Source organism: Thalassophryne amazonica, chromosome 19 (genome assembly GCF_902500255.1).
Source record: "Thalassophryne amazonica chromosome 19, fThaAma1.1, whole genome shotgun sequence".
NCBI lineage: Eukaryota > Metazoa > Chordata > Actinopteri > Batrachoidiformes > Batrachoididae > Thalassophryne > Thalassophryne amazonica.
Genome location: NC_047121.1, coordinates 37,614,713 through 37,637,572, shown reverse-complemented (window position 1 = coordinate 37,637,572; position 22,860 = coordinate 37,614,713). Strand labels below are relative to the sequence as shown.

General features: G+C 39.6%; 1 protein-coding gene across 1 annotated transcript in view; it reads right to left on the bottom strand.

The window, feature by feature from the left end:
• crip2 (cysteine-rich protein 2) overlaps positions 1–21,251 on the bottom strand; it is a 56,292-nt gene extending 35,041 nt beyond the window's left edge. The window contains exon 1 of the mRNA XM_034195522.1: positions 21,099–21,251. Coding sequence (XP_034051413.1) covers positions 21,099–21,141 — 43 coding nt within the window. The 5' untranslated portion in view covers positions 21,142–21,251. The remainder of the gene's footprint in view (positions 1–21,098) is intronic.
• Between the last annotated feature and the right edge of the window lie 1,609 nt (positions 21,252–22,860).

The window sequence follows — 22,860 nt, the reverse complement described above, 5'->3', positions numbered from 1 at the left end:
TAAATTGAAACTGAACAACATTTGAGTCTTAAAGTAAATAAATATGAAATTGGTTACTGGATCCTTAAACTCTGGACATAAATACATGGTGGATCCTTGATCTCTGGACATAAACAGAAATAAAATCTTAGATTTTGTCAAAAGCATTTCCTTTCAGACATCATTATTGGCATGAATGTCTTTCCATACCTATGAGCTGAGCTCTTGCAGCTGCGCTGCAGGTTAGGTTTATAACAAATGCAACACATCTCATTTTAAGGAAAAAATGTTTTAGTCGACTGTAGTTTATTGTCTGTATTGCAACGTTTGTAAGAGGTGTCATTTTATTTAAAGCTGCAAGTCGTTTTCAAGTTATTAATTCCGAACGGACTCTGTCTCAGCAGAGAGCCGCGCAGCGTTTGAAGCACGGAACGGAGGACGATTCTCGTTTCTCGACTGCAACAAGACAAGAGTCCCAGTTAGTGACTTTAAACCACACAAAAGTGACATGATATTTTAATGGCTTTCAGAGGGGTTAAGAAGCGGACTTACTGTTTCTGAAGAGCAGCAAATCAAAGAGCCATGAGCCATTGAATCAAAGCATTGCTTCAATTCACGCTTCAAACTGGAATCGCGCTGCAGAAACGGTTGATTACAGACGCTGTACTGAAAATAGTAACGGTCCAAAATTATAGCGTAACGGGCCATAACGCAAGTTTGCGCTAGCTAGAACCCTGTGTCATGTGGTAACGAAGGCGTCAAACTCGGAGGACAGAAACCTCTGCCTCCAGTAAACGGCTCAATAATGTTAAGAGAAACATTGCAGAAAAACAAACCGCACTGGTTTATAACCTCAGGAAGGTAGACAATGAGCTACAACCTTATTTTTCTCCATATGAGCCGTCCTCTGAGCTGGAAAATAACAATCTGAATGAGTGTCAAACCTATTTCACAGATTCTCACCAAATTTGCACCACAGATGGATATTAGGGCATGGAAGCCTCCACTAAATTTTGGAGGTGATCTGCATCCAGACTGGGGAACAATCTGTCACACTGTCATTATGGGGTGTTGTGTGTGGAATTTTGAGGAAAAAAAATGAATTTCATCCATTTTGGAATAAGGCTGTAACATGAAAAATGTGGAGGCTCTCAATTTACGCTCCTATCCTCACCTATGGTCATTAGCTTTGGGTAATGACTGAAAGAAGATGATCACCGATACAAGTGTCAGAAATTAAATTCCTCCATTAACTGGGCTTACAATCTTGGTCAGAGTGTTAAGCTCGATTTTCCAAAAGGGCTTCAGAGTAGAGCCGCTGCTTCTTCGCATAGAAAGGAGTGAGTTAAAGAGGTTCAGGCATCTGGTCAGGATGCCCCCAGACATGTCCAACTGGGAGGAGGCCCCGGGGATCGGGGGCTTTTGGTATGCGACACCGGTTTTCGATATCCAACCCTAAGCAGATCCAAACCATGGTTTCTGTGATCCGTGACACCCCTAAATGACAAACATAGGAGTCTGTCAGTCAGTCTGAGATGCAAATTCCTGGCTTTACAAATTACGAAAAAAGAAAAATAGGCACATGGATATTTCAAGCTTTGTGTGCACAGAGCTTGGCAACCCGACACCTGGTCACAGTACCCCAAAGCTTTATGGGTCACCTAGTGTACTTCAGAAGCATACAGAGTTTTAAAATATGGAAGACAAAGGTATATCATTAGAAAGCCATACTCGGATCAAGCAGATGGCAATTTCTTCCATAATGAAGGTCATCTTATATCTCCTGTCTGTCTTGCAGGTTAACTTAAAAACTAAAGAAGCCAGTATTGCAAAATATTGAAACTGATGCTCCTGGCTCTGCTCCTATATTTTTGGGCAAATCCAGCTAAAGATGCAGGTGAAGACTAGAAGCACTCTCAGAGTGCAAACCTCCGCCAAGGCCATGGGGTCACTGACATAACATACCAACAACCATAACATCTACACGCCGTGGAATCACTGAACTTAAAAAAGAATAACAATGTTTGCTCAGTAGTAAAAAAAAGTTTCATCTGCTGTGACTGGATAGCATGTATCCTTAGCGCTTGGCATCACAGTTTATTGCAACTTACGCCTTTCCCAGAAGCTACTATCATCTGAGCACTGATATTGATATTGCATGTGCTTATAGAAAAAAACAAATAGACAAAATTCAATTTATTATTCAACTAAACTGCAAATATATGAATTTTTTAACATTTATGAAACACTCTAAACAAGGCCATAGGGTCACTGACCCTAAAGAGATTCCGTCCTTGGCACACTGATCTATTTCTTTTGAGGATTTATTTCATTAATTTAAAAGAAAAACAGAAAAGCAAAATTAACAAAACATTGAACAAAAAGGAGCAGTTTGGAAGAACAAGTCTTATATATTCTGCCCCCTTTTTACAATACAATCTTGCAAAGCATCATCAATCGACATCATTGCATTTCTATGACTTTATCACATGCCACTGACTTCTTTCCTAATTTTAACCATTACTTAAAAGTATCATAGTTTCATACTTACGAAATACATCAAGTTTAACACGTTTTTTAAATAATTTAAGCGACCTTGATTCTTTGATTGCTTTGTTGAGGTTGTTCCATAATTTTACACCATTCACTGCAATACTCCGTTCCTTTATCTTGGTTTTTTTTAAAGACTTCTATGCCCTTTAAATTATAACTACTTACTCTTTTTTCAAACATATTTTGAATGTTTATTGGTAAGGTATTGTTATTCGCTTGGTACATTATTTGTAGTAATTTCAAATCAACTAAATCATGAAATTTAAGTACCCTATACTTAATGAACAATGGATTAGATGGATCTCTAAATCGACTGTTGCCAATCACTTTTAAAGCTCTTTTCTGCAAAATAAATAAAGGTTGTGTATAAGTTGTACATGTTGATCCCCAGATTTCTACACAATAAGTCAAATATGGAACAATCAATGAATTGTACAATGTTAATAATCCATAACTATTTAATGAATATTTAACTTTATGCAAAACAGCAATGGCTTTCGCTATGTTTCTTTTTATGTAATTTATGTGGGACTTCCATGTAAAATCAATCATAACTCCTAAAAATTTTGTTTCTTTTACCATTTGAATGTCCATTCCATCTATTTTTAATGACATTTTTTTTTTTAACTGTCTTTAAACAATATGAAATTTGTTTTATTAAGATTAAGTGACAATCTGTTTATATCAAACCAATATTTCACTTTTTCCAACTCTGTATTTATCACTTGTGCTACTTCCTGTATATCCGATCCAGAGTAAAATAATGTTGTATCGTCAGCAAATAAAATGCTACCAAGTACATTAGATATATTCACAAAATCATTGATATACAAAATAAACAGTTTGGGTCCAAGTACCGACGCTTGTGGTACTCCACACATAATATTACACAATTCTGATTTAATATTATTTATCTGAACAAACTGTTTTCTATTTTCTAAGTAGCTTTTTACCCACTGATGTGCAATCCCTCTTATTCCATATTGTTGTAACTTGTGAAGCAATCTTGAATGATCGATAACATCAAAAGCTTTTTTCAAGTCAATAAAACCACTTACCATATAATCATTATCTATTGCTGTTGATATTTTCTCTGTTAATTCCATAATTGCCATAGCTGTCGAATGTTTTATTCTAAATCCATACTGAGCATTATTTAAAATATGATGTTCCTCAATGAATTTATCCAACCTTGTCATAAAAACCTTTTCCATAATTTTAGAAAACTGTGGAAGAAATGACACTGGCCTGTAATTTGAAACATTATGTTTGTCTCCATTTTTATATAATGGGACTACCTTGGCAATTTTCATTTCGTCTGGGAAAATTCCTGTTGACAGAGACAGATTACAAATGTAAGTGAATGGTTCAATAACAGTTTCTATTATACTTTTTACAGTCATCATGTCTAAATCTTCATAGTCAGTTGATGTTTTGCTTACAGTTTTTTACAATATTCCTTATTTCATCTTTTTCCACATTGTCAAGGAAAATACTATTGACTGCATTTACAACTGTATTTAATTTATCTTCTACTATTGGTTTATTTCCCACCAGATTTGATCCCACCTTTGAAATAATCATTAAACTCATTTTCAACTTCTTTTATATCATTTATCGCTTTATTTTCCTTGACAAGGTAATTCGGAAAAGTTGATTTCACTCCGTCACTTTCCATCACACTTTTTATAATTCCCCATGTTGCCCTCATATTATCTTTACTCTTATTCAATTGTTCACTATAATAATCTTTTTGTTTCCTAATTATTGTCAATAGTTTATTTTTATATTTTTTGTATCTGTGTTCTGTTTCCTTTGCATTTTTAAAACACACTTATATAAATAGTTTTTCTTTACACAAGCGTTTTTTATTCCCTTGGTCAGCCATGGTTTATTTACTCTTTTGTTACTAGTTTTTATTAATTTACAATTTTTATTATGATTTCATCAGTATTTTCATGAATGAACTATATGCTACATTAACGTCACCGACATATCATAATTTAATGCCTCTAAGGCTTTTAATGACTTCTCTTTTAAAGTTTATAACAGTTTTTTTTTGTACCTATTTTTATATTTAAATATTGAAAAAACTGGTAAATGATCACTGAGATCTGTCATCAATATCCCATTCTTAATTTAATCTGTTCTATTTGTGAATATATTGTCAATTACAGTTGCACTTTGCGATGTAATTCTGGTTGGTTTTGTTATCAAGGGGAATAAACCCAAGCTATTCATTGAATTCACAAAATCACTTACTGTTTGGCAACTGGAGCTTTCCACATTAACATTAAAGTCTCCACACATAAAGAGTGTTTTGTTTTTGATTTGATGGAATAATTCTATTATTTTATCTGTAAATTTCACAACACAAGAGTCTGGTGCTCTGTATACACAACTGATTAGAATATTTTTAGACGTTTCATGTACAATTTCCACTGTCACAATTTCTATGACATCTATAATTGTCATTTCTTCTACAATTTGACATGTCAGATCTGTTTTTATGTACAAAGCAATACCTCCACCTTTTTTTTTCTTTTCTATTTACAAAATATAACTCATATCCCTCCATTTGAACATCAGCCATGAGGTCATTTTTAAGCCAAGATTCTGTGATTGCAACAATGCTGAATCTATTTTTAAACTGGTTTAAATAATCTTTTATTTTTGACATTTTATAGTACAAGCTTCGAATGTTTATATGTATGAGTGACAGGGTATCTTCAGTAATTTTTTCACTAACTGTTTTTCCGTATAATACTCAACCAATTGTAGTCAAGTCAAATATATTTCATCAATATTGGTGTCTATGTCATATATTTTATCATCTGTTTCCATGTTTAATCTGATTTTTTGTTAGTCATACTACCAACTGACGTCATATTCATTTGTCTACTCAGGTCTGTACTTTGTAAGGTCCTCCATGTCTCTGATTTGTATACCCTTTGTTCCTTCTTTCACTCTAATCCAAACCCTACAGTTCCAGACCCATGTAGCAACAATATGTTTGTTTTTTTAATAGTCTTTCTTCCCTGGCAATATCTGCATTTTTTTTTCGTTAGATGCTCATTTATATATATACACACACACACATTTGTTCCTTTCAGATTCTTTGCCTGTCTTAATATTTCATTTTTGTATTTTCTGCTTATAAATCGTATTATTATATTTGGTAGTTTATTTTTACTGTCTTTGGATGGAATTGTGTGACAGTCTGAAATAGTGTCTTGATGTATGACAACACCTTTTTGATTAAAAAAAAAATTGTAACTTGCTGTTCTAATGTTTGTAATTCTTCAGGTGGTGCATCCTCCCCACTGGCTCCACCAGAATCCACCACCCTTGCGTACGACCGATGTTTTGTTTCCAAACCAGTTATTATAACATCTTTTCTAGTATATTGTTCAAGTTCATCCACCCGTTGCTCAAGTTTCTTAATAATCTTGTCCTTTTCTTTAACAAGATTTTCGAGCTCCTTAATCTCCATCAACTTGTCTAAATTGGACATGTCTTTTGAAATACGATTCAATGAGGTCTTTATCTCCTCCAAGTCTTCCTTCAATTTCTCTGTCTTCCTGGTTGGTGCCATGTTAACTCCTGTAGCTCAGTACAGGCCACTATTAATTGTAAAGCAATTCCCACTCGTGGTCTCCACCACCTCCACCACCACAAATCCGGTCACCACACACCAACCTTCCCCGATGTTGATCCCACCAGCCTCGGTCGTAGACGCCGTCAGCCTCGGTCGCAGCCGCCGCAGCCTCAGATGTCGCCACACTAGCCCCGGATGTAGCCTCCGCTAGCTTCGGATGCAGCCGTCTCCAGCCTCAGGTGCAGCCGTCGCCACTCCGGATGCAACCGACACCGTGGGCCTGGATGGATCACCTCCTCAGCTGACGCCGCTGGCCCAGATGGTTCGCCCTCTCCACCGATGCCGCCGGCCCGGACGGGCCGCCTCCTGCGCCAACACCGCGGACCCGGATGGTTCCCTCCGCCGACGCCGCGGCCTGGATGGCACGTCTCCGCCAACACCGCGGTCTGGATGGTTCCCTCCGCCAATTTTGCGGGCCTGGATGGTTTGCTCGTGCCGACACCGCGGACGTGGGTGGTTCCCTCCGCTGACGCCGCGAGCCCGGATGGTCCACCCCCGCTAACGCCGCAGCCTGGATGGTTCCCTCTGCCAATTTTGCGGGCCTGGATGGTTTGCTCGCGCCGACGCCGCAAGCCCGGACGGTCCACCCCCGCTAATGCCGCGGCCCGGATGGTACGTCTCCGCCAACACCGCGGCCTGGGTTGGTCGCCGTTAGCTTTGCAGCCAATCTGATCTTTACTTTTTCTTTCTTACTGATTTCTTACTTACTGTTACTGTTTTAATCAGAAATCAGAAAAATTCTGTGACACACTGAAATGTTCGATGCTTTCAAAATGCTGCAGCTAGAGTAGTTTTTGTCTCTCTCTAAAATTGTATATAATAATCATTAGATTATTAATATATAAATAAAAATACATTTAAGAAATATTACAATTTGAAAACAAATGCACCCGAACGTGATGACAGCTGCAATTGCTTAATGCTAACACGTTAGCATCGGGATCCGGAGCACCACTAAAATTTAATCACTTGTTCCTCTTGTCATTTCCAACCACTCCACAAAATTTCATCAAAATCCATTCAAAACTTTTGGAGTTATCCTGCTGACAGACAAACAAACAAACAAACGCGACCGAAAACATAGCCTCCTTGGCAGAGGTAAAAAAATGTTGCAAGATTTTTTCAAATTGCAAGATTGAAAATTTTGTGCCTTGATGGGTCCTTGCTTCTAGACCAGTCCTGAGATAATTGTGCCTGGCAGAGGCAGACTCATTGCAAATTTAACCATGACTACATGAGAGGATAGGTACCAGGAGTAAATCACTTTTTAATGGGGGTGGGATCCAGAGAGAAAAAGTAAAAGTTTCACTTATGTGCATGAAATGTAGACGGCTAGCTTTGTTCTCCTGTGCTTCTACTGTTACGTAACAGGTCACAGTGCTGCAAGGTAGAACGGTTTCACCTGTTTTGAGACGGGATGTGCAGGGCAACTTTCAGCACCGAGCTTAATGCCATCTCCATTAAGGGATCATATTTGTGCCTCAAAAAGGCAGTAAAAAGCCCCTCATTGACTGGCTCACAGTAGCTGGCAGGTTATGCAATGGCACTGTGCAGGAGGCAACAACTCAAGAAATTATGTTACATAACACCACTCGGTTTTGCCAGGGAAAGGCTGAGAGGAAAAAGGTATTCTGACTCAGTGAAAGGACAAAGATGTGCAGGGACAGAAAAGCCTTGTGTGAAAAGAGATGTTTCTCATTATAATGCATGAGGCCCTTTGAGAGTCTCTGTTAAAATAAAAGCGAGGCATCCCACTCAGTTTCTACCACTTCTCCTGCTTATAAAATGGGGGATGAAGAATTCAAGGCCTGGGGCAACAAATTAATGGAAGAGAGAAAAGGAAATTTTTGTTTGGGAAAATAAAGCCTAAAAGTTAGAGAAGCTGGCTTGTGAACAGGATTAATTAAACAGATGTGCATCCAGGAATGTCACAGGTCAAAACCTCGCCCTTGCTTTGGAAAGTTGTGGAGGCAGCCCCTCTACGGAGGGTGTCTGCTATCATCAGAGATATTCAATCATTGTGCCAAGTCTTGTGTTAACCATGACAGAATTTTCAATGTGTTCAAAATTTGTGACATTGTGGTACATGCTGTTACATCACCGGGAGGTTTTCCCAAAGCACCACGGTTGTGTTAAAGGTATACTATGGGCATGCGATGGCTGCTTTTGCAGACACTGCATGGTGCAAGTCCAGATGATGCTCGACGTACAAACAGCTCCATATCTGACCACAGATGAATAATGCTGGCATGTAGCTTTTGTCCAATCAATCAGGCTTTATCCATCATCAGAATTTTTACACGAGTAAGAGTATTTCTGTGTAGGCTCTCAGTTGTCCAGGTGGTTTCCATAGTAGAGAAGCTTGAATCTTCGACTGGACTGGGTTGCTTGGCGCGAGGACGTTTCGCTTCAAATCGCAGAAGCTTCCTCAAGCTAAAATTCTTGCTCTGGTAGTCTGACATCTGTCACTAGCCAATAGCAGTCTGCCTCTCGGTAGGAGGCATCTGGTTAGGTTTAAAACTCCAGCTTTTGTGGCTTCTGTTTGTTCTTCTCGACAAGGGTCAGACAGAAGTCAGACTACCAGAGCAAGAATTTTAGCTGAGGAAGCTTCTGCGATTTGACACAAAACATTGTTGCGTCAAGCAACCCAGTCCAGTTGAAGATTCAAGCTTCTCTACTACAAGTAAGAGTAGTTTTTTCAAATAACAGAGTCTGCGTTGCACACATGGGCCGAAATAAAATCCAGTCACAGAGCGTCAAAGGGAGTCCCGCACACAGAAAAATATTCTGTATTTGCCAATACTGTATCTTTTTGGTACATGTGCACGCCGAACCAAAAGGTTGGTACTGAAAGTTTTAGGTGCCGTTATGGATACTGTTACACCCCTATCCGAAATCAAAATGGGCATTAGGTCCCATATTGTGCCCAAGCACGATATTACATGCCAGTTTGGAATGGATATACACCACGACCTTCCAGGATGCGTATCTATGAAAGTGAGAACAGAGGCTTAAAGTGACACTTTGAGCAAGTTCCTTAATCCCCAAGTTGCTCCTGGTGTGCAGTTGATCACCTTGTATGGCAGCACCCTGATACCAGTGTGTCAATGGGTGAATGTGACATCGTTTTAAAGCATGTTGAGCACATGACTCAGATGGAAAAGTGGTAAATACAGTTCATTTACTACTTAGCTCCCATTAGCCACAAAAAAGTTACCACAGGAGGTGTATTTTAGGTCGCAGACCCGTCAAAAGACAACAGCATCAACAGTGCAGCTTAAAGACTGCAGTGCATGTCCTCAAGCAGCCTGTGAGCTTGGCATCGATACACTGAAATCTTGCTTAATGTGGAAACGGGAGGGGTTGCACCAATAAAATTTACAACTGACAGCTGCACCAACATCATGCTACCATGGTCAGCTGTGTTGTGTCATCAGCCATATTTTTCCTTACAGACCTGTCTTTCTTCTCACTTCAAATTTAAGTGGGATACGTACGTGCACAACGGACCAATTCAGTTGAGCACGTGAGCCGCAATGTTCATGATCTTGCCAGCTGTGGGAGCTAGAGTCTCTGTGCAAAATATATAGGTCATCGAGTCCATGGATATTGGACTCAAGGATCCATCTTGTCAACATTCTTCTCCTCATAATCAGAGCAAAAGTCTCTGTATCAGGCTACGTTACCCCATAATAAATTCAGCATGGTGACCTTAACGTCATGTGTGCACAACACCCTAAAAGCATTTCAGCAATTGGGTCAATGGTTTCAGCAAATGTAGCACACTTTCTTTGTTTACCAGGTGTGGGTGGTAATATCACAGAATGTTTCCATTTTTTGGACACTGACATATCATATTTGTCAGTGTATGACTGGTTTTAAACTATATGATCCCTTTAAACAGATTTCTTATTTGAGTAAGAGTTTAATCTGGGCGTTTATAATTTTCAAATTCATTTTCTCAAAGTTAAAATCTAGATGGAAAAGAGAAAATCATAACTCAAAGATTTATAACAATCCTATTTTAACCACTTCCATGAGTGTTGCATCTTCATGAGCAGCAAACAACTAGTCAGTTACATCAATGAGACATGGACACACCACAGTCCACAGACCACCTCCATCTCTGCATCCAGAAAGTATTCACAGCCTGTCACTTTTTAATGTTACAGCCTTATTCCAAAATGGATGAAATTCCTTTTTCCTCAAAATTCTACACACAGTACCCCATAATGACGTGAAGTTTTTTTTTCTTAATTAAAAAAAAAAGTTACATGTTCACAAGGCTTCATAGCCATGAAGCTCAAAATTGAGCTCAGGTGCATCCTGTTTCCACTGATCATCCTTGAGATGTTTTTACAGCTTAACTGGAGTCCACCTGGGGTAAATTTGATTTGGAAAGGCACACACCTCTCTACATATAAGGTCCTATAATTGACAGTGCAGGTCAGAGCACAGACCAAGCATGAAGTCAAAGGAATTGTCCGTTGACCTCCGAGACAGGATTGTCTCGAGGCACAAATCTGGGGAAGGGTGCAGAAACATTTATGCTGCTCTGAAGGTCCCAATGAGCACAGTGGCTTCCATCATCCATAAATGGAAGAAGTTCAGATCCACCAGGACCCTTCCTAGAGCTCGTCACCCATCTAAACTGAGCAATTGGGAGAGAAGGGCATTACTCAAGGAGGTGACAAAGAACCTGATGGTCACTATCAGAACTCCAGCATTCCTCTGTAGACAGGAGAACCATCTCTGCAGCAATAAACCAATCAGGCCTGTATGGTAGTGGCCAGATGGAAATCACTCCTTAGTAAAAGGCACATGGCAGCCCACCTGAAGTTCACCAAAAGGCACCTGAAGGACTCAGACTATGAGAAACAAAATTTCTGGTCTGATGACATAAAGATTGAACTCTTTGGTGTGAATGCCAGGCATCATGTTTGGAAGAAACCAGGCACCATTCCTACAGTGAAGCATGTTTGTGGCAGCATTATGCTGTGGGGATGTTTTTCATCGGCAGGAACTGGAAGACTAGTCAGGATTAAGGGAAAGATGAATGCAGCAATGTACAGAGACATCCTGAATAAAAACCTGCTCCAGAGTGCTCAACCTCAGACTGGGGTGACGGTTCATCTTTCAGCAGAACAATGACCCTAAGCACACAGCCAAGATATCAAAGGAATGGCTTCAGGACAACTCTGTGAATGCCCTTGAGTGGCCCAGCCAGAACAAAGACCTGAATCTGATTGAATATCTCTGTTCTCTGAAAATGACTGTGCACCAACACTCCCCATCCAACCTGATGGAGCTTGAGAGGTGCTGCAAAGAGGAATGGACAAAGCTGCTTGAGCCTGTAATTGCCACCAAAGGTGCATCAACAAAGCATTGAGCAAAGGGTGTGAATACTTACGTACGTATGGTTTCCTAGTTTGTTTGTTTTTTAGGAATTTGCAGAAATTAAAAAAAAAAAACATTTTTCATGTTGTCATTATGGGGTGTTGTGATAGAATTTTGAGGGAAAACAAATTTACTCCATTTTGGAATGAGGCTGTAACATAAGAAAATGTGGAAAAAGTGAAGCGCTCTCAATACTGTCTGGATGCACTATATTGTGTATTTGGCCTGGTGGGATCTGTGCTTTTATAAGAGTTCTCTCGTTGGTGACAATACTGTATAATCCATGTCACACCGGTAAGAACTATGACACTGGTGTACATCCCACCTCTATAGTTTCCATTATGAAATTTAACACCCTGAATCAGACAGGTTGGACTGGTCGGATTAGGCAGTAAACCGAGTTTGCCAAAATTATTTGCAATGGACATTTCTGTACTGTACCATGCTTGGTCCATCCCCAGCCAAATTTCTTTTGCATAAATATGGTTCATTTTTTCTTGAAACACCATAATGCATGAGAAGAAAAACTGCTGAACTTTCATTTCACTACTAACAGATTATTTTGTCCCATTCAGGAATGTGGAAGGCTTTTTCAAGTTAGTCAACAGAAACTGTGCCATCACCGACTGACGTCTTTTGGGGCAATGAAACAGAACCACCGTGAACCAGCTGTTCATTAACGTAAAGTACAAAAAACAGTAAAAAAAAAAAAAAACCCCAGAAACCAAAAGAATGTTTTGTTTTTTTCCCAGACTGTGGCGTACCGCCGTCATCCGAAATGACATTTACGCCAAAGGAGAGAGGAGAGTAAAGTGCTGAAGGCCATGCCTGTTCAGCCCAATAAAAGGCCACACCAGCTGGAGGACCAGGTGGGTAAGGAGATGGTGGGCTTGTCCCTGCTCTATATAGCACACCCCCAACCACAAGGAAAAAAGAACAAATGGGACAACAGTTTGATCTTCTGTGCACTGACAGGAAATAGACAATTTTCACTATCAGTAACACGTGTGCTGCTGTCCATAAAAAGCGGTGGGTTTTCTTCTTCCTACTTTCCACCCCATCCGTGCCCGTTTGCTGACAGTAACACTGCTGTTTGGACTTAAAGTGAGTGAGAGGAGGACGTATGTAGGCTGTGCTCATTTTAAACTACAACCCCTGGCAAAAATTATGGAATCACCGGCCTCAGAGGATGTTCATTCAGTTGTTTAATTTTGTAGAAAAAAAGCAGATCACAGACATGACACAAAACTAAAGTCATTTCAAATGGCAACTTTCTGGCTTTAAGAAACACTATAAGAAATCAAGAAAAAGAGATTGTGGCAGTCAGTAACGATTACTTTTTTAGACCAAGCAGAGGAAAAAATTATGGAATCACCCTGTAAATTTTCATCCCCCAAATTAACACCTGCATCAAATCAGATCTGCTCACTGACATTGACCCTATGCCATGACATTGACCCTATGTGTCTTTTTGCAAGGAATGTTTTTGCAGTTTTTGCTCTATGGCAAGATGCATTATCATCTTGAAAAATGATATCATCCCCAAACATCCTTTCAATTGTCCAAAATATCAACATAAACTTGTGCATTTATTGATGATGTAATGACAGCCATCTCCCCAGTGCCTTTACCTCACATGCAGCCCCATATCATCAATGACTGTGGAAATTTACATGTTCTCTTCAGGCAGTCATCTTTATAAATCTCATTGGAAAGGCACCAAACAAAAGTTCCAGCATCATCACCTTGCCCAATGCAGATTCGAGATTCATCACTGAATATGACTTTCATCCAGTCATCCACAGTCCACAATTGCTTTTCCTTAGCCCATTGTAACCTTGTTTTTTTCTGTTTAGGTGTTAATGATGCCTTTCGTTTAGCTTTTCTGTATGTAAATCCCATTTCCTTTAGGCGGTTTCTTACAGTTCGGTCACAGACGTTGACTCCAGTTTCCTCTCATTCGTTCCTCATTTGTTTTGTTGTACATTTTCGATTTTTGAGACATATTGCTTTAAGTTTTCTGTCTTGACGCTTTGATGTCTTCCTTGGTCTACCAGTATGTTTGCCTTTAACAACCTTCCCATGTTGTTTGTATTTGGTCCACAGTTTAGACAGAGCTGACTGTGAACAACCAACATCTTTTGCAACATTGCATGATGATTTACTCTCTTTTAAGAGTTTGATAATCCTCTCCTTTGTTTCAAATGACATCTCTCGTGTTGGAGCCATGATTCATGTCAGTCCACTTGGTGCAACAGCTCTCCAAGGTGTGTTCACTCCTTTTTAGATGCAGACTAACGAGCAGATCTGATATGATGCAGGTGTTAGTTTTGGGGATGAAAATTTACAGGGTGATTCCATAATTGTTTCCTCAGAATTGAGTGATTCCATATTTTTTTCCTCTGCTTGGTCTAAAAAAGTAACCGTTACTGACTGCCACAATCTTTTTTTCTTGATTTCTTATATAGTGTTTCTTAAAGCCAGAAAGTTGCCATTTGAAATGACTTTAGTTTTGTGTCATGTCTGTGATCTGCTTTTTTTCTACAAAATTAAACAACTGAATGAACATCCTCCGAGGCCGGTGATTCCATAATTTTTGCCAGGGGTTGTATGTGAAACTCACTGGCATCATGCAGATGCTCCAGGACGTGGGTAGCGCAGGCACACTTCTCCCTTTCTGACCTTAAACAGCTACTCCCGCTCATGCAATAACTGAAACTTTATAGCTGCAATTACCGCCTTGCCTCATTTTCTCCGCTACGCCCCGATTTGATGCGTGCAGCCAGGTTTCTCCTTGTATTTAGTCATTACTTCTGTCATCATCATCATCATCATCAGCCTGTTGCTCAGACACTCCCCACCATACAAGCCACACCCCAACCAAAAATAACTCCACGAGGCAGGATCCCACACACTCACTGCTGCACATAAAGGATGAAAATCGTTACTCAGACATGCATAAGTGTTTTTAAGGAAATCTTATTAGCGCAGACGTGATTCTAGGCCACCGACTCAAGGGATGCAAAGGATGAGCAGCAGCTGATATTCAGTACCGCTCCCGTTACGTAAGTGAGCGCAAGATCACACCATTGATTTTTACCACATGACAGCTCTGTGTGATGTGAAGCGTGGCAAATCAAACTCGGAAAGCACAAATTTTTGTGCTCTCTAAAGCAGCCAAACAGAAGTTTAACAGAACAACAGAAGCGTGTTCATGAAAGAGTCCTACTTGCAAACCTTTAATTTGTGTCAGTGTACATAAGCGCTCACATAAAAAAAAGAAAAAAAGTAGTGTGTTTACAGGTTTATCTCCCACTGACGCAGCATGATGTTACTGTGCATATGCCATTTCTGCACTCTTGGCAAAAGGCTTCTATCAGCAACCCACAAATCCAACTGCCACGCTTGGCTGCTTATCAGACACAACAAATTTAAAAGAGCACAGATGAGTGCCAACGCAAGATAAGTATGTGGAATAATGTGAAGTGCAGACAGAACATGATATGTACAATTTTTTTTTTTTTAAATGCGTTAAAAACAATTCAATGTTTGCTGATGGGAAGTCTATTGACATCACTCCCCCTGCAGCTTTTGGTTTGTTTCTGTGAATCATTACCTCCATCAACCAACAGAGGAGGGCAGAGGTTATGTGGCCATATTGCACACAGAAAATCAAAGAGATTTAAGGCAGCAAGGTGGATTAGTGGTTAGCACTGTTGCCTCATAGCAAAGAGGTCCCAGGTTCGCTTCTAACCTGGTCCTTTTTGTGTGGAGTTTGCATGTTCTCTCTAGGTTTCCTACAGGTGCTCAGTCTCCCTCCCTCTTCCAAAGATATGCAGGTGAAATAATTGGTGACCCTATATTGAGTGTAGGTGAGAGGGTGAATGGGTTTGTCTGTCTACACGGGTCAGTCCTGCGAAAGCCCAGATGCCCTGCAAAAGTGTTCCCTGCCTCTCAGCTAATGACTGCTGGGATAAGCTCCAGCTCTCCCGTATCCGTTAAATCAGAGGTCTCAAACTGATTCCAGAAAGGGCCGAGAGGGTGCACGTTTCTTTGCAATCACCCACTCCACCAGGTGATTTCACTGATTAACATCAGTTTGAGCAGATAGAATCAGTTAGTCAGTGAAATCACCTGGTGGAGTGGGTGATTGCAAAGAAACGTGCACCCTCTCGGCCCTTTCTGGAATCAGTTTGAGACCTCCGTCTTAAATGGAATAAGCAGGTTCAGATAATGAATGAATGGGGGAAAGAAGGTGCTTGGGAAAGAGCTGAGCAGATTTTGGTGGTGAGTCATCGCCATGAATCATTTTCATTTAATCTCAAAATATTTCAAAGCAGCGAAGTGAGCTTCTAGTGCTTCTTACTTTGTTTTTGTTTTTTTAAACATTCTTTTACATTTTTCTACTTTTTTTTAACATTCTAACATTGTCACAATGACCTGATGACTATAAAAGACAGAATTCTGTAATAATAGCTGGCCTTTAAGCACAAATGGGTTGGGAACTACTGACAAAAATAACATCATTTCAAAATGTGTGGCTGGTTGTGGTATCACGGCACACAGACGTCACGGTTTCGTACACATCTCAGATTGGTATGAGTTTGGTTTTTGAAAATTCTTCAAGTAGCTGTAATCTGTGAGCAGCAGAGAGCTGCCATCAGACACTTTAGCACTGTGAGACAAGGTGAAAATGTAAACTTTTTTTCATTAAATGTTTATGAATTGGATTACATCTCGTCACCATCGTTGGGGTGAATTTATTGTGTGTTTTAAGTGTTTTGTTTTTATGTTGCATGATGTGTCGAATCAGACTGCCTTCAATATTTTGTCCATTTTAAGTTTGATTTTTGCATAAATGATGGCATCTCATAAAACCTCACTCTGTACAGACTTACGGTGCATCTGGAAAGTATTCACAGCGCTGCACTTTTTCCACAATTTGTTATGTTACAGCCTCATTACAAAATGGAGTAAATTCATTTTCCCCCCTCAAAATTCTACTCGCAACACCCCATAATGACAACATAAAAAAAGTTGTTTTTTTAAGCAAATTTATTAAAAATAAAAAAAAAACCCTAATAAGTCACATGTACATAAATATTCACATCCTTTGCTGAATACTTTGTTCATGCACGTTTGATAGCAATTACATCCTCAAGTCTTCTTGAATATGATGCCACAAGCTTGGTGCACCTATCTTTGGGTGGTTTTGCCCATTTGCAGTACCTATCAAGCTCCATCAGGTTGGATGGGGAGCGTCAGTGCACAGCCATGTTCAGAGTTTTCCAGAAATGTTCAATCAGATTCAGGTCTGGGCTCTGGCTGGGCCACTCAAGGACATTCACAGAGTTGTCCTGAAGCCACTCCTTTGATATCTTGGCTGTGTGCTTAGGGTCATTGTCCTGCTGAAAGACGAACAGTCACCATAGTCTGAAGTTGAGCACTCTGAAGCAGGATTTCATCCAGGATGTCTCTGTACATTGCTGCATTCATCTTTCCCTCAATCCTGACTAGTCTCTCAGTTCCTGTGTCTGAAAAACATCCACACAGTATGATGCTGTCACCACCATGCTTCACGGTAGGGATGGTGCCTGGTTTCCTCCAAACATGATGCCTGGCATTCACACCAAAGAGTTCAATCTTTGTCTCAGACCAGAGAATTTTGTTCCTCATGGTCTGAGAGTCCTTCAGGTGCTTTTTGGAAAACTCCAGGTGGGCTGCCATGTGCCTTTTACAAAGGAGTGGCTTCTGTCTGACCACTCTACCATACAGGTTTGATTGGTGGATTGCTGATGGTTGTCCTTCTGAAAGGTTCTCTCTCCACAGAGAAATGCTCTGACAGAGTGCATATCAGGTTCCTGGTCATCTCCCTGACTAGGCCCTTCTCCCTCAATTTAGATGGGCGGCCAGCACTAGGAAGAGTCCTGGTGCATCTGAACTTCTTCCATTTATGGACAAAGGCCGCTGTGCTCACTGGGACCTTCAGAGCAGCAAAAATGTTTCTGTACCCGTCCACAGATTTGTGCCTCAAGACAATCCTGTCTCGGAGATCTACCGGCAATTCCTTTGACTTCATGCTTGATTTGTGCTCTGATATGCACTGATCAGTGGATCACTTGCACCGGAGATCAATTCTGAGCTTGATGGCAAAGGCTGTGAAAACTTACATGTGATTTATTATGTTTTTTTTATTATTACTATTAATAAATTGGAAAAAAATCTAAAAAATAACTTTTTGTAGATTGTCATTATGAGGTATTGTGTGTAGAATTTTGAGGAAAAAAATGAATTTCATCCATTTCGGAATAAGGCTGTAACATAAAATGTGGAAAAAGTGAAGCGCTTTGAATACTTTCCGGATGCACTGTAAAATCAGTGTACACAATGTCACTATTCGGCAAACATCTCATCCTTGAAATTTTACATTAATTTCTATAACACACTGGTGGAACTGACTGTTTAAACAGATTGATCTCATCCAGGGACAGTGATTCAACACATGCGGATGTTTCTGGGAGGAATAATGAGGTAGCTTACTTCAACTAGCACAGTCGCTGTTCTGATTGCCTCACACACAAAGAGCAGGCTGGGGGAGCTGACCCCGCCTCCTCCTGCACAAAGCATGAAACTAGGGGGGCACAGTCTGTGGACACGAGCAGCACAGCTCACTGAGATGTCGGTGACTTATGGAAACAAATGCGCACGTGTGTATAATCATAATGTGCCGTGTACTCTGCGTACAGTTCTATGCACCAAAACACTGCATGCGTATCGTACGGTTCAATATAAATACATGTATTGTGACACCCCTAGTGGCTGGGATGAGCCCATAACTTTTAAACTGTTAGACAAATTAGTAATGGCTGACTTGACAAACTGTTCAAGAGCATTTTAGAATCTCTGTAACACCCATTTTGGAACAGAGTTCTGGGGTCCTTATCAAAAATAAGATTTCATGTGCTGTGCAAAATGGGGCTTTGTTATTTCAGCAAGTGTTTCAAAACAACTGGTTCAAAATGTTCCAGTTGATTTGCTACCTCTGGTGTTGAAACGTAATAAAATATGTGAATAAACTGGGACTGCAGTGCTTTGATACATAAACAATACTTATATAAAAATGTAAGAATAATGAAAAAGTTACATAATTTATGGATTCCCTGTTTCTTTGAACATGTGCATTGCTGACTAACTTTGATTTTGGCCTTAAACCAGTGCATCACAAATTACCGGTGGTTAATTCTTATAACCGCTGTCAATCAAATCTTACTCTTCAGAAACAACCAGTCACAGCAGAGCCAGTACCAACGCTGGTTTCCTCCCCCATTATGCCAAAAGTTTCAAGCGAGAGAGCAGAAATCCACTTCAAGAGATCAGGGTGATTTTTGAGTGGTTGTTTGGCGCGCTGATCACATATTCCTCCTCACTCGCAGCACTTTTTCCACGCTCTGGGAGGAGTTTCCTCTGAGTGCGCACATGTAGAGATCATTTGTATGCTCGCTGTTCATATCTATGTCTGTGAAATAATATAATACGCCAGAATGCATGTTTTATCCCGCGAGTGCTGTTTGGCACTAATGTGTTGCAATACACTGCCATCTTACATTAGGAAGGCTTGCGCCAAACCAGCATGCAGACCCATATCGCAAATGTTGTGATGACTCTGACCAAAATAATTTTGTAGAAGGCACTTGAAATTGACTTACAAATGCATATTTGCATGTTTATAATGCTGCGTTTACACATAGGCAGGACGCATTATGAATGTCATATTTGCGTCATTCTTGGCACATTCCTGACATTCTTAACATGACTTAACGCATCTGAATAGGTTTCTTAATAGTGAGTGTTGGTGCGTGATATTCATGATTTTCGTGGAGCATGTTTTTGGCTGTGAAAAAAAAAAAAAAATCTTCCACGAATGTCACACACCACCCTCATTTTGCCTCATGTCGTGGAGGTCACAATTGAGCGTGTTGATCCGTCTTGATGAGTGGTGATCCTTAATAGAGGGTGACGGGGTTCTTCTCTGACGTGCGCACAAATAAATCCTGCTGCACCGCATTCACTTTTATTGCTGCAGTATGCTGAGGAAGGATAGTGATGCCAAGTCGGCTAAAAATCTCGTTCCAATGCTCCTCAGCGCGCTCCTGCAAGTGTTCCAACTGCTGTTGTTTCTGTGCCTGTTTGGATAAATGAGCGAGACGAGAGCCACGTGGAGCCACACATCTGGCTCTCTCCATCTCCTCCTCCTCTCTGCACCACCCCATGGCACAGAGCCCAATTAAGCATGCAATCACAAAGTTCTTCTGCTGTGAATTAATCTAACTTTTGAGGAGCAAACTGGAGCGATCTGAAATGTTCATCAGCTGATGGTTGGATGAATATGGGTGTGTGTGTGGAGATAATTTGCCTCATTCACGTGACAAAACGTAATGCGGAACAGCACGCAACAGCGTGGAACATTATTCTTGACCGTGCGTAATGGTTCCTGATAACACTATGTAACACAATTTTTGTTCCTGGCTTCTAAGTGTTATATTTCAACTGCTTATGTCTGAAGTCTATGGAAAAATGACTACAGTCAGCAAAAACTTTGATTTTATTTATTTTTTAAATGTTCTAGAAAGTTCTAAAAGTTTCTTGAAATTTCTAGATAATTCTGGAAACTTCTAGAAAATTCTGGACAGTTCTACAAGTTAAAAGAATATCCTAGAAGACTACTCAGTAGTAGTGAAGGCGAATTGAGAATATTCTTGAAAACAGACAAATTTCAAAATATCATTGTCCTGATCACAGAAGCAAAGTTTCTGTGGAATAACAGCTATTTTCTATTTATTTAAGACATAACAGGTTAGTAAAACACACTGTGTACCCAGGAACAAAACAAAAATAAAAAATTGTTACATAGTGTAATTCACCCGCAAGACGTGCCATTAATTGTAACGCGTGGTAACAGGTTGCAGCAGTTCCTGAGGACACCTGATGCCTCTGCCTCAAATCATCACATTCATGACTTGTCGTCCTTATGTGTAAACGCAACATTAAACATATTGTCACCCCACAACCTAATGTTAAATGCTGTCACCTTTGCCCACCAAGAAAAAAAAGCATTGGAGCCACCAGTGAATGCTACAACTATTTTATTTTGACCTAATATTAGAACACATTCATGAAACTCATTAGATCACAGTGTGCTAAGAGATTGTTTGCAGGAAGTGTTTTAAAAAAATTGGTAATAAAAAAAAAAAAAAAAAAATCAAAAATCAAACGTTATTGTAAACTGAACCCACATGTTTTTTTTTTAATTCTATTAAATGTGTGCGTGCTTTTTTTGTGCGTCTTCTGTATACAAATAAGAACAGATTAAAACATTTATTAACCACTATCTAAATGTAAAAACCAATTAAGGGTTTGACGATGACACAAATATGTCTGCTATCAACAACATCACTTGCCGACTGAGCGCCAAAAGTCATTTCAAAGCTATGGCCAAAGAGAGACTACTTACCGAAATACACCGTTCTGTCACACTTGGGGCATTTTGAAGCCATGTTGGGAAGCTATGCTTCGAGTGAAAGCGATAAGTTTGGTTTTGAGAAGCTTCTTCTATGTCCGTGCACCAGCAAGTGTCCGCTCTCTGTCCCACACACACAGCATCTATCCGCGCTCATTTACATAGCCCCGCCCCCAGCTCCAGCTGCCTCATCATGCCTCCTTCACGTGTTTTTGGAAACGTCGCTACTGTGTGCGATTCAGGAGCCTGTTTTTCTTTTCTTCATTATTTTTTTCCCCTCCACATACTACATTGGACACAGGTTCTTACTCTGTTAACCACAGTCTGTGTGTTTGATTTATGTTTGAGCTGGTTGTCTTTTCTTTCTTTTTTATTTTAATCACTTGGTATAATGAGTGATTTATGGAAGTATAGAAAAAAAAAAAAAAAAAAAAAAATTTGAATTTAACTTTGACATAAATATACATTTCTTATTAGACAGGCGGGATTCACACTCAAATTTTCCCAAATTTTTAAGAACTTGTCAAATTCCAATTCCAGATATAGTGGTGCAGCTTTGCTAAAATTTCCCTGCAAATTGTTTATTTTGTGATAAAAGCATGGAATTTGGCACACATATTCTAAATGAACTAATGTTTATTTGCAGATATGACCTCTAAAGAGCTACAGGGGTCAAAATTTTAAAATGCTCCAATCATGTTGAAAACTATACCATATTATTTGTCTGATCATAATGATTCCAAAAAGGTATAGTTTGGACTATCTATGACTGAATGTTCTGGAGTTATGGGGTAAAAATGGTGACAACGATAAGATTCAGTTTGTACAGGGGTCAAAAGTCAAAGTTCCAAATTTGGTAAAAAGTGATGCAAATTATTGGTTGAAATAAAAATATTAATAAATGGAATAGTTTTGACTGTGTTGAATGCTTGGTCTCCAAAGTAAAGGTCAAACAAGGTCGACGTCCATTGGATTCTATGACGTATGACATATGTTACCCCGTAACTTGATAACTAAGCATGACAGATGGTGCAAACTATTCCTTTTAAAAATGATATTCACTCAACCAATAATTTGCATAATTTTTTACCAAAATTGGAGCACTTTAACTTTTGACCCCTGTACAAACTGAAACGACCTTTGTCACCATTTTTGCTGTTTTTACTTCATAACTCCATGGAATTCAGTCATAGATAGTCCAAACTATACCTTTTTGGAATCGTTATGATCAAACAAATAATGTGGTATAGTTATCAACATGATTGGAGCATTTTAAAAGTTTGACCCCTGTGTAATTCTTTATTGACCCCTGTAACTCATTAGAGGTCAGCTCCAGGATGGCTCCATATCTGAAAATAAACATTAGTTAATTCAGAATATGTGTACCAAATTCCATGCTTTTATCACAAAATGAACAATTGTTTTGCAATGCCGCTCCACTAATATTGCTCATTATATTTTTCTGGGTTTTGGAAAAGCCGAGGCAGTGAGTGAATGAAAAGGTGGATAAACAAATCGATTCTTTCCATTTTGTTAACACAGTAATTCAAAATGATATTCCCTGTGGTGATCACAGTGTACCGCTTAGACAGCAAAAAATGTACATAAATCCTGAAGCCTGAGCACCTACACACTGGACTAAATTTCATAGCTGACACCCCCTCACAATGTGAGTGATATTCCTCATTTTAGGCTCCCTAAGTTCCCATTCATTTGCCACAAAGTCATTCTGGTATTCCCCAAGAATCCTCCAAAC